Consider the following 12,919-nt stretch of genomic DNA (forward strand, 5'->3'; position numbering starts at 1 on the left):
TTTGCACCATATTTGCTAAATTTCATGTTGTCGGTGCTTAAAAAGAAAAGTTTTCTAACATACCAAAAAAAGTTCCTCCCATTTTTTCATGTATAACAAGATGCTTTATGTTTGGTGCAAATTCAAGAACATAGGTACCATGGACTATATTGCAAACCTAAAACTTCATTTGATTATATGGTTCAACCATCCTGACATCTTTTCCATCCATTGCTGTATAATATTAATGGTCAATAGTTTTAAGCTCTTGACACAGTGATAACTATCCAAATTTATTATTACTATTTCTTTAATCTATTTCTGAACTAGATTTTTCTAATGTAGAAACCTTTATTAAATGTATCATTAATTGTGATCAAATATGATAAATGCTTAAGAATGCATTTATAAGCCTGGACTAAATATAGCGTAGCGTAGACCAATGTCTTTCTAGATTCTTTTAGGAAGGGCAACAAATTCGCCATCACAAAATCGTAAGTTATACTGCATATTCTTATGTTTTAGTTTTTCTCACATTTGCAACTAATAAACGTGAATTAATATTATTACTGCACAGTGATGTCAATTATCCGATTTCTTGGACCATGGAGTACAAATTTTTTGAATGTGTATAATTGTAGGGTCATTTTTTACCCGAGCAAAGATCCAAAATTCCTAGAAATATTATATCATGTAAAAATGAAATAGTTAGTGCGTAACGTAGGGATGGGAGAAAGGAGACTATCATCCTAACCATCATATTGCATTAAATCGCTGCACCATGTTATGTCTCCACCTCAACATACTTCTAAAGCTATGTCAATAGCTATAACAACATACCAACTTTATACAATGGTTGGGATCACAACAATACATCAGATGAAATTGAAAAAAACAGGGAGGTAAAACAAGGAATCAACATTCCAAATCTATCTATCTACCTTTTGAAGCACATAGACATTAAACAGAAACAAAGAGGGCAACATGTGACAACAGACAAGAGAGGAACCAGCAGGAATGAGTTCTCATCTCAAGTAACTACAAGGAGAGTCAATTATGCATCCGCAACCGAAGAACTAAAAGACGGTAGGAGCCAACCCTTGTTTTGAGCATACTCTACATAGTAACTGAATTTCTCCTTCGCATTAGGAATGTCGAGAGCCAGATCATCGAGTCCTTCCTTGATGCGGGTGATTCCTTTGGTCATCTGGTTAGTAGTGATCAGGCCTTCATTGAAACACACTTGTAGCAGATCAAGCATCCTATCATTCTTCTTCTCCATAGCCATAACCAATGCCTTCTTCACAACTTCATGATTGAAGAAAGGCATTCCAAGATCACGGATACATTGGCAAGCCTCACCAACAACACCCCCACTTTCATACTCCTCTAACAGCTTCATTATCTTATCCTTGGCGTCCTCCACAGCCCACCCAGTCCCACCTCCCCAACACCTAAGGATCCTCTCACCTGCATGACGAGCAGCAATAAGTGACCGAGCCACATGCACCGTCTCACTTCCACTACAATTTGCTGGGAGTATGCTGCCTATTTCCTCTAGATTCAGTGGTGCCAAGACATCGTCAATCACAGCTCTAGCCAGAAAGAGTGCAAGTTCATTTGAAGCATCCAAAATGTCCAGTGCAGTATCTTCTGCAGATTCCAAGAGCAGAATAAAGCCATTAACTATATCTTCTGTTGAAAAAATCTCAATGTGAAGAGAAGAAAGCAGAACAGATGCCATTTCTTTCTCCCTATTCTTCCTGTCCATAGCAAGAGTTATGAGTTTTTTCAGGAAAATTGGGTTGAACTCGGGCATCCCCAGATCTTCAAGATTTCGGATTAATTCAGGAATGTCATCAGAGAGAAAGTACTCATGAATGATTGTGACAATCTCCTCCTTGTATTTCCTAACCACTTTGTCTTCAGCTTGTACTGGTCCATCTTCATTAGAGGATTTCAAGAATGACGCATCCAACCATCCCTCAGAAATAGCCTTTGGGACAAAGGATTGGAACAGAGCTTTTGCAGTTGGAATATCAAGAGCAAGGTCATCGAGGATCTCTGCTAACCGAGCAAAACCCTTGACCATTTGACTGGAACTTATCAGACCTTCCTCAGAAGCTTCCTTTAATAGCTTCAATACAAGTGGTTCAGCAGTTCGATTCTCCATGGCAAGAGTTAAAGCCCTCTTGACAACCTCATGATGAAAGAAAGAAACCCCCAACTCTCTTATACACCTGCATGCCTCAAAAGCATCCCCATTTTCCACATATTCCTTCAACAGATCAGCAATCTTTTTCTTCACCTCTTCAACAGTGATGTGTGTACTACCACCCCACCTCCTCTCCACAAGTTCTGCATGGTGTGGTGCTGATAGATAGCTCTTCTCAGCAGTCTGTAGAACCTGAAAACCCTTTGACGACTCTGGCAAGCTCTTCTTTGCCCTAGGGAGGAAAGCTGGGGGAAGAATATCATCTACGACAGCGCGAGCTGTAAATAAGGCAAGGATATCAACTGTATCTGGTATATCTACTGCAAGATCATCAGCAGACTCAAGAAGTATGACAAATCCATCTCTAATTTGAGATGGGCTTATGACATCAGCATAAAGCGCAGATAGTAAGACAGAAGCCATTTCCTTCTCCTTATCATGCCTGTCCATGGACATAGAGACAAGCCGCTTAATGAAGTAGGGATGATATTTGCTTGAGCCAAGTTCCTTGAGGTCAGATGCAGCCACTCCCACATCACCAGTACTAAAGTACTCCTCTATTATGGAAGCAACAGCCTTCTTGTAATCATCTAAAGGGTCAGAGATAGTTGCCCCCACAAGCTGATAAGGCTCCTATTTATGTAGAAGAGAGCAGCACATAATTTTCATCAAAACATTGCAAAAAATGTACAGAAGTGATACATTAAGGCAAGGAAGGTAAGTAACTCGGAACCCAAGTATGCTGTAAATTAGGTTTCACAGACAGCCAGAGACAAAAAAAAAAAAAAAGAAGTGCGCCAGATTGTAAAGCAAGCTATTACCTCTCCACTATCATAGTTGGGATCATTACGATCAATATGCGAGTCACCATCAACATCAAGCAGTTTGCCCCATGTGCCCTTACCACCACCACCATCTGTTGCCATTAATTGAACAGAACAACTAATCAGCACATAACAATTGGAAGTTTAATTTCAAATGCATTCCCACAGACATGTTCAGATAAGAGTACAGGACGAAGTGTAACAAGGCAACGAGCATACAATTCATAATGGTAAGAAAATGAACACCAACCTCACAAGACCTAGAAACCATATGGTACCAATATAGAAATAATAGGTTCAGTAACTTAGTGCAACAAGAATCAACACTAGCACTATTTTAAAAGAATCCAGTATTCCTTTCCAATTTAGCTTCTTCGATCAACAGCCTATTCTTTTGGATTAAGGAAAGGCATCTAGTAAATTAATTATTACCTAGACTACACATGCAATTCCACCGAATAAACTATGCGAAGTCCTAAAATGCTAACCAACTACATATAGAAATCTTGGAAGTATAAAATTAGAAAAGAGAAAAGTTTCAACCCTAATGCACATGCGACACTAAAAAACATATCTTATGAGATATTCTCCAAAGATATCGATGATTGCTTCTAAAACTGCGATAGCATTGATTTCATTAAAAATTACGTGTGATCATGTATCTGAGACGCACACATACATAGATGAGACATTCTCAGATAAGATTACTGCATAATACAAGAGACATACACACACAGATATATATTCACTGCATGGATCAGGATTAACCTTTTCTCCCGGTTTCATCCACTAAATAATATTTAAGCACTTGAAAAGTCTGCTTTCAATTGCCAAGGATCAACCACCATAGGGTGGCCTGAAAATCACTACGAGAGCTTATGCAAAATAATCAACTTCCACAAGTTAATTATCTCTTTCAAAGAAAAAGAAGATATCAAATATCCGGAGTCTGTAGTTATAGATATGTGTTATCCAATCCACATAGAGCATGATTCGATTTTATAAGTACGTGTATGTAACTTGCTCTTTCAATCGAAACGTCAATTGAAGACTGCAAGTTCTGAACACAAGCTGATCAACCCACAGAAACAAGATTTTGAAGTTGTCCAATAACATACAACTTTTGTAAATTTACTCCAAATAACAAGTATGTTTAACAATTAATTCAGATTATTCTCCTCCCGACACATGTTTTAAAAGTATGTTCAAGAAGCACTCTGATATCCTAGAAAATCAAAATTGTCTTCTAAAATGCACAAGGAAAAAAGCTTCATAATGAAGCTAGAAATATCTATATCCTAAGGCGACATACATGAGGAATAAATTTAGTTAAGTTAATGCCCCATCGTTATGGATGAACTAACAAGTTCACTTCAAGATGGTATACCATGGTGCATGCTGTTTGCAGATGATATTGTGTTGGTTGATGAGACGAAAGAAGGAGTGGAGATGAAGTTGGAACTATGGAGGCAAACTCTAGAATCTAGAGGCTTTAAGTTGAGTCTAAGTAAGACAGAATATTTGGAGTGTAAGTTTAGCGGCCGTAGGAGTAGGGAGGCTGGGACAATCACCCTAGATGGGAGAGTTGTTCAGACCTCGGATTGCTTCCGGTATTTAGGATCTATTATCCAAACGGATGGAGAAGTAGATGGAGATGTTGCTCATAAGATTAAAGCTGGTTGGTCGAAGTGGAAGAGTGCTACGGGTTTCCTTTGTGATCCCGGCATGCCTAATAGATTGAAGGGAAAATTCTACCGGACGGCAATTAGACCAGCATTGTTATATGGTACGGAGTGTTGGGCAGTGAAACACTGCCACATCCATAAGATGTCGGTGGCGGAGATGCGTATGTTGAGATGGATGTGTGGTCACACGAGAAAGACCGGGTGCGTAATGAAATAATTAGGACAAAAGTAGGGGTCACATCTATTGAGAATAAAATGAGAGAAAACCGACTAAGGTGGTTTGGCCATGTGAAACGTAGAGCGCTTGATGCGCCGGTTAGGAGAACCGAAGAGTGGCAAAGGGATGTAGTGGTGAGGGGTAGGGGAAGACCTAAGCAAACTTAGAGGAGGGTGATCGAGAGTGATATGAGTTTATTGGGAATTGAGGAAAATATGGTAGTGGATAGGACGGAGTGGAGGGAGCGAATCTATGTCGCTGACACGACTTGATTTTCACGGTTTTATATGATGGTTCATGTTAATGCCCCATTCATATATGCATGTCTTTAAAGAAACATGAATAATGTGATTAGACTAATGTAGAAAATAACAGAAAACAAAGAGGAATACATACAAATAATTAATTCAAATTAATCATCTACGCCATCAAGAAAGGAGAATTTCTACCACGAACTTGAACATCATTTTCACAATATGGCCCTTATACCTATTTGATCTTTCTGTTCTAACCTTCCTAGACTACTTCGTTGGAAAGAGAAAGCAGTTTAAACAGTTCTAAGTTCTAACTGATGTACATTCATAAAATTAAATGCATATGAGCGCATAAATCGCAAACTTAACTAATCAAGAATGACAATGGTAAGATTGCCAACTATTTAAACAAATAGTAATTCTGCAGAAAAAGATAATTGAGATTTTGAGTGATATAAATGCAAAATAATATGCTATGACGCTCAATAACAAATACAAATGGTCAGTTTAACCTATGATTGGGATAATAAAACAACCATTCGCTAGAAAATGAAAATTAAATTACAGAAACAAAATATAGACAAACCAGAGTCACGGTGTAAAAGCAGTAAAGCTATTATGTCTGAAAAGTAACCTATCAATTAATCATGATGGCACAACATACTTACCCTTCTTCACACGCACCAACTTCCCTGAGTGTGACCTTCGTACATGCCTGACTGCAATCCCAGTAGTTGGAGCTTTTCCAGCAGCAGAAACTTTTAAGTGATGCTCAGAAAGCAACATAGATGTGGATTTCGGGGATGATGACAAACTCTTTGGGGATGATGACAAGATCTCCGCACTCTGACTCGCTATTTTCATCGTTTCCCTCTGATCGTCCGTCAAAAATCCCTCACCAGACGCCATTGTACAATTCAAACAGTTCTACAGCCACCAGTTCTAAACTACAGCAAGAAAAAGTAACATTAATTATCATAATAATCATGTTGCAACAGAATCTCTATTCATCTTTAATTCAAGATACTGTAGAACATCATGAGAAATAAGTAATGTTTACTTCAACTAACAAGAAAAGCGTGACCGAGTCAAGCATAACTACCAGTACAAGCAAGAACCAGTGAATTGTTTGACTATAGATGACGAGAGTAGTGAAGTGTTAAGTACAACTAAAGAAGATAACATTCAGTAACAGTCTCATCTTCAAATCATAAACTGTACATACAGTAACAATGTTTCAAGAACTATCAAACAAAGTGAAAACCTAAGATTCAAACTAGCAGTTGCCTAACATTTCCCTCCTTTTCTCAGGAACCAAACAAACTGCTACTACAAGAACCGCAATCCATAAGAAAGAAACATACAAATAAAAGAAAGAGTAAGAGAAGTAACCTGGAAGCGTAGAAGAACCAACTGGAAGATGATTCAAGAAGAAAACCCGAATCCGACACTTCTGTGCTTGGCCCGGATCTCGAGCCAAGGCAATAGAAGCAATCGGATCTCCCAAAACAGGAACTCCGATTGGAAATAGGAAACGAAAAAGTAAGATTAAGAGAAGAAAGATAGATCAAAAGGAGGCGAGAAGATTTGGTCCCGAATTAAGGCAAGTATCGCTGATTGGGCGAGGAAGAGAATGTATCCGGCAAGTGGAGGAAGAAGATGAAGAGAGAGAGAAATGGATGAGAAGGAGAAAAAGAGAGAGGAAAGAGTATTTATAGGGAGGCTGAGGCTACGGTTACACGTCAAGGAGTGAGTTTTTGGGGATAAATATCGATGATCTGAGTGTACACGTGGCATGGGCAGTAGTGGCTGCTCCCTGTTTTATGCTTCCACTCGGCACAGTGGCATCCGGTTTAGGGTTTTTTCTTTCTTTCACATTTTCCAAAATTACCAAATTCTCCATTTCTCTCACTCATCAATCAACTACACTAGAGCATGGGAAGCAATCTCTCTTTGCAAAATCACAAACCATGTCCATTATGCTTGTTCTTGCGTCGTTAGAAAAATTGATTGCATTTTTGGCATTTTCTATTCTAAATCAATCAATTCCTTTCATTTATTCAACTTTTCCTATTACTATATTATTAAGGATGTTGTTTTCTTTTATTATAGCATTATTGAAACGAAAAAATGATGCGATTGCACCGTAACTGTCGAAATCTACCTTGAAAATGATTATTTTAGATACTTTAAGTTGTCTTCCACCTGTCAATATTGCACCGGGATTTAGAATTCTACCTCGAACAATGAATGTAGTGACGGAGCTAGGAATTAAAGTTCGAGAGGCTCCAATGTCAATATAGTTTTTTTTTTTAAGAAATTAGATCTGTCATGGTTGGAATGGTAAAATTCGAGTAGAGTCGGGATGGAAAACCCTTCCATAGGGTTTTTCGACGAGGCTGGAGGATCGGCCGACCCTCCATGGCTCCCTCAGCTCCACCCTAAATTGAATGTAGGATTTTAAGTTAAAAATTGATTACTTTTAGTGTTTTTTATTCAAAATGAATCAAATCTTTTCCTTTATTCAACTTTTACTATTATACTATTTTTAAAGATCTTGTTTTTTTAATTATATCATTTATTGAGACGAATGAATGGAAAACGGGATATAGTTGCATTGTAGCTGTCAAAATCTAATTTGGAAAGTATCATTTCAAACAGTCTCCACCTATAAAAAGAGTTTGTGAATGTTATGATCGCTCCCAAAATTTGAAATTATAACTCTAACAATAAAGGTAGGATTTAAAGTTAAAAATTATTACATTTTTGGCATTTTGTATTCAAAATCGATCAAATTCTTTCATTTATTCAATTTTTACTATTATACTATTTTTAAAAATCTTTTTTTTTATTATAGCATTTATTGAGAGGAAGAAAAGAAGTGTACGAGTTCAATTGCGTTGTAGTTACCAAAATCTACTTAAGGAAAGTGTTATTTCAAGTTGTCCTTCATATGTAAAGCGAGTTTGTGAATGTTGCGATTACACCCCAAATTGAGAATTCTAGGTCCAATAATTAATGTATGATTTAAAGTTAAAAATTGATATATTTTTTTGGTGTTTTCTATTCAAAATCCTTTCACTTATTCAACTTTTCCTATTATATTATTAAAGATCTTTTTTTTATTATAGTAATTGAGGCAACGAAAGGAAGTGCATATAGTTCGGTTGCATCGTAGTCGAAAGCTACATTAGTTTATTTATTCAACTTTTATTGTTATATTTTTAAAGATATACTTTTATATAGCATTAATTGAGACGAAGGAAGCGAGTGCACAAGGTTTAGGTGTTGTTTGATAAAACTGAAAATTAAGTGCTGAAAAAATAAGTACTGAATTTTAAGTGCTGAATATTATAAGTGATGAAAGTATTGAATTACGTAACTTTTATAAAAAATATTAGCTGATAATGTTTATCTTAAAATGTTAAGTTAAATATTTTGACTTATTAAAATAATTGATTTTTAACTTAATTAACTAATTTAAGTGGTGGAGAAACAACTGTTATCAAACGCACTTAAATTAAATAAGTGCTTAACATTTTAATTTAAGTAATTAAGTGTTTTATCAAACAAGGTCTTAGTCACATCGGAGTTGTCAAAATCTACCTTGGGAATGATTATTTCAGGCAATCGTCCATATGTAAAGAGGATGGTGAATGTTGCTATTACACCTCAAAGGAACAAAATAATAATTTTATTAAATTGAAGAACATAAATAATATAAATTACAATAAGGAAAAGCCAAATCAGCAGTAGACACCTTCAAGTAGCAGTGCCTCCACTTTAGGGGTTTATCCTTCAAATTCTCCAAAATGTTAAACTTCATATTCTTCCAACGAACATACCTCGACTTATCCCCTTACGAAGGCCACAAGAACTTGCAGAACATTATTCTCGTCAAAAGGACTCCCCCATCCCGCCATTCTTCATTTACATTTGTAATTTGCCCTTAGAGCTAAGTTGAACTCATTTAGCACTTCAACAAAATAGGGAAGCATGGGCAGACGCATGCAAACATGAATATGGTCCTAATAAATGATCATCTCATTTTGGGACATCGGGTCATCGACTCTTTTTTCTTTATGATGTGGGCAATCGCAATGGCCTCCTTATCCGATAGTATAAGGAGATCGCCTACAAGTACCGGTTTCGTATGATGTTATTCACATCCTCCAAGGCTTTCAACTTTAGGTAATGCGGTCATAGCCATCGAATCTCCTACCTTGGGAGTTCTTCTTCTTTCCCAGCCTCCCATGCCCACATTTTTAAAAAAAAATCAATAGAAGGACCCAATATCGTGTCTTACACTTTATTATAACTCCGATAGAATAATAGAAACCGTGCATATTTTCTCCTGCACCCTCCTACATGTCTTAGCAGAAAAGGCTCCAACTTAACCACTATTATTTTTGGCACATTCCCCTTCCTTTTTCGAGGAGCGGACACTAATGAAGAAGGAAATTTTTTCCCCACCTCATAAGGTGAAGTAGCATCCAGATCAACTACCTTTTTCCCCTTTGCCCGATTCTTTTTCCATTTTTTTAGAGGCTTCCTTAAAACAGAGTCTCGAACAAATGGACATCTTTCAACCGCTTTGGACATAATCTCACTCAAACGACTCGAAAAAAGTATCTCAACACTAACATAATTCCCCCCCAGAAAATCAAAAAAAGCACAAGAAAGTGAAAGGAGCAAAGAAGGACAAAACGATAAAGGACAAAACGATAAAGGCCAAAAAGGGTGAAACGCAGTTTGGTCATAAGAAAAAAATCATAAAACGGAATGACGTTCTATGACCTCCTAGGTTTCAGACTCGTCCCCTAAAAACCAATAGTCTTATACGCAATAACGAAAGAATAGAGAATCGTAGGAGAAATTTTGAAATTTCCAAGACACAAAAATGTCCTCCGTGTTGAAACACCTTTCCACATGATTTTGATTTGACAAAATGATTTAAGTTAATCTATGATTAAGACAATTAAATTTAAGTGCTTTGATTTAATTGTACTAATGGGTTTGTTCAATGTTAAGTATAAAAAATATTTATAAGAACAGGAATCAAGTAAGACAAAACTTAGTCAGCATGATAACATAACACGGGCTGAGTAAAGAATAACTCAGTACGAAAGAAGAAAAGACTTCTTCAGTATCGAAGCTTACAAATGAAGCTGATCACAGAAGCTGAGTAGAAAGCAACTCAGCATGAAAGAAGAGAAGTCTTCTTCGGAACTATATCTTGCAGAATGAAGCTGACCTTGGAAGCTGAGTGAAAAAGCAACTCAGTATCGGAAATAGCAACAACGGCTATCAAAGTCAAGCTGTGTGTTTTTCAGGACAGCATTAATGATCTGTTTGCTAAAAGACAAGATCCGACAGAGATCTGCGCTAAATCAAAAAGCTTTGGAAATATGCATGGATACAGTTTCGAGACGCATGGGTCAACTGTCCGCTAGCTAAAAGACAAAATTTGAGCTAGAAGACAAACCTGCGAGAAGAAGACAAGCCTGGTGCCTACCGAATTCAGACGACAGGATTGGCCTGCAAATCTGAAGCTGACAAGAACAATGTCGCAAGCAAAGAGCCGTTTGAATTCAACGGATAGATCCGAATTCAAATGATTGTGTCTTTAGATTTCATCTATAAAAGGACAAGTACACTTCTTGGATCCTTTGCCGAAAATACAAGAGAAAAAGAGCATACATACAAAGCACACCAAAACAAGAAAAAGGTCTTACACCAAATTTCCATCTCTGTGTAAAAGCTAGATTGATTTTGTAATCATCTAAAGTGTTCTTTGTCTGAAAAAGAACAAGTTTGTATCAATTATAAAATTGAGAGAGTGGTGCTGAGTACTCGGTTTTAAGTACTCAGCGGTAGAGAAATCTAGGTGTTCGGTTATAGCACTTAGTAGGAGTTGAGTAGACGAATAGAGGACGGTACTCTTGCATATTCAACTGCCTTGTAAACGGTTCGTGCTGAGTACTCTTGCATATTTTACCTTCAAAGAGCTCAGTATTGGATTGAAAAAGCCCGGAGGGATTCTGGGGACTGGACGTAGGCGGAGAGGCCGAACCAGGATAAGTCGTGCTGAGTAACTTCTAACTCTCTCTCAATATATATCTGTATGTGTTGCTTGCTATATTTACTCAGTATATAAATTGTTTAAGGTGACACTGAGTAAAACAGAGTGCTGAGTTGGAAGCTGACCACAAAAGTGTCATTTCCCAACTCGCAAGTAAAACAGCTCTAGTCAGTATCTGACTAAAGCCGTCTTACGCCTCACTCGGCCGTGCTGACCAAAACTGAGTTATGAAAGTCAAGGAATTATATTAAGTCAGCATAATTAAAACGAAAAAGTTATATTAGTTCCTAACCCCCCCCCCCCCCCTCCTGGAACTAATTACACGGGACCAACAAGTGGTATCAGAGTCTAATAGCTCACTACTCAAAGATATAACTATCTTAAGCTGATCCCGATAAATGGCTGAGAACAGCACTCGTTTCCTTCCAGGGAACCAAACAACACAGATACTCCCTGAGGGATTATCAATTAGTCGGCCTCCCTTGTTTTTCGGATCAAACTATACATTTTGGAAAAACAGGATGAAGAACTTTATTCAAGCTACAAACATGAGTGTGTGGCTTGCAATAGTTCAAGGCCCATATGTGTCGTACAAAACTGTTGATAACGAAAAGGTTGTCAAAAGCGAAACTGAGTGGTTAGAAGATTACCTTAAAAAATTACAAAATAATGCTTCGGCTATCAATATGCTTCACTGTGCGCTAGATGCTGCAGAGTACAACAAAATTTCAGGTTGTGTGTCAGCGCAGGAGATATGGAAAAAGCTCGAGGTGACCTATGAAGGCACAAGCAAAGTCAATGAGTCCAAAGTGAACCAACATATGAGACTGTACGAACTGTTCGAAATGAACGAAAATGAAGACATCTCGGAGATGAACTCAAGGTTCACCAATATTATAAATGAGCTCAAGAGGCTCGGAAAGAACTTCACTGAAACGGAACAGGTGAAGAAAATATTGAGAAGTCTTCCCAAAAGCTGGCAAGCTAAGAAGACAGTTGTGGAAGAAGCTCAGGACTTGACCACGTACAAATACGATGAGCTGATCGGATCTCTACTGACTCATGAGATCTCTATGAAAAACTTCGAAGCAAAAGAAAAGTCAGAGGACAAGAAACAAAAATCACTTGTCATGAAAGCTGACTCAACCGAAGCTGACTCATCAGACGATGAGGAAATGGCCATGTTCACAAGGAAGATGAAGAAGTTGTTCAGAAAGAATGAAAAGAACAGCAAGAGGCCATTCAGAAGAAGCGACAAATACAGAGCTGAGCCCAACGACGGCAGATACAAAAAGGACAGCTCTAAGCCTGTCACATGCTTCGAGTGCCATCAAACTGGGCACATTAAGTCAAGCTGCCCTAACTTAAAGAAAGAAAAGAAGGGAAGCAAAAAGGCAATGGTGGCTTCATAGAGTGATAGTGATGAGTCAACCACATCAGAAGCTGACATAAATGAGACAGCAAATATATGCTTCATGGCCGATGACGCTGATGACCAATGCCAATCTGAGCAAGCTGACCTCTCGGATGATACTGACCAAGAGGAACACTCCAATGAGGTAACATCTCTACTCTTGCTTAAAAATGAAATGGTTAACGTACTGAGTGTTCTATATACACTGACTAAAAAGTGTAACAAGAAAATAAAAGCACTCAACAGGCG

At 37.7% G+C, this 12,919-nt stretch overlaps 1 protein-coding gene across 2 annotated transcripts; it reads right to left on the bottom strand.

Moving 5' to 3' along the window:
- Positions 1–802: 802 nt before the first annotated feature.
- On the bottom strand, positions 803–6,868 carry LOC136229290 (MA3 DOMAIN-CONTAINING TRANSLATION REGULATORY FACTOR 3-like). 2 transcript variants are annotated; one of them, XM_066017985.1, is made up of 4 exons: positions 6,567–6,868; positions 5,843–6,116; positions 3,016–3,110; positions 803–2,827 (listed from the first exon to the last, which is right to left on the bottom strand). In XM_066017985.1, the coding sequence occupies exons 2-4, from the start codon at positions 6,081–6,083 to the stop codon at positions 1,034–1,036; spliced, it is 2,130 nt and encodes a 709-aa protein (XP_065874057.1). In that variant the 5' UTR covers positions 6,084–6,116; positions 6,567–6,868; the 3' UTR covers positions 803–1,033. The 2 variants fall into 2 exon arrangements, with proteins under 2 accessions (XP_065874057.1, XP_065874050.1); XM_066017978.1 differs by having other exon boundaries at positions 5,843–6,121.
- Between the last annotated feature and the right edge of the window lie 6,051 nt (positions 6,869–12,919).

Source organism: Euphorbia lathyris, chromosome 1 (assembly GCF_963576675.1).
Source record: "Euphorbia lathyris chromosome 1, ddEupLath1.1, whole genome shotgun sequence".
Lineage (NCBI taxonomy): Eukaryota > Viridiplantae > Streptophyta > Magnoliopsida > Malpighiales > Euphorbiaceae > Euphorbia > Euphorbia lathyris.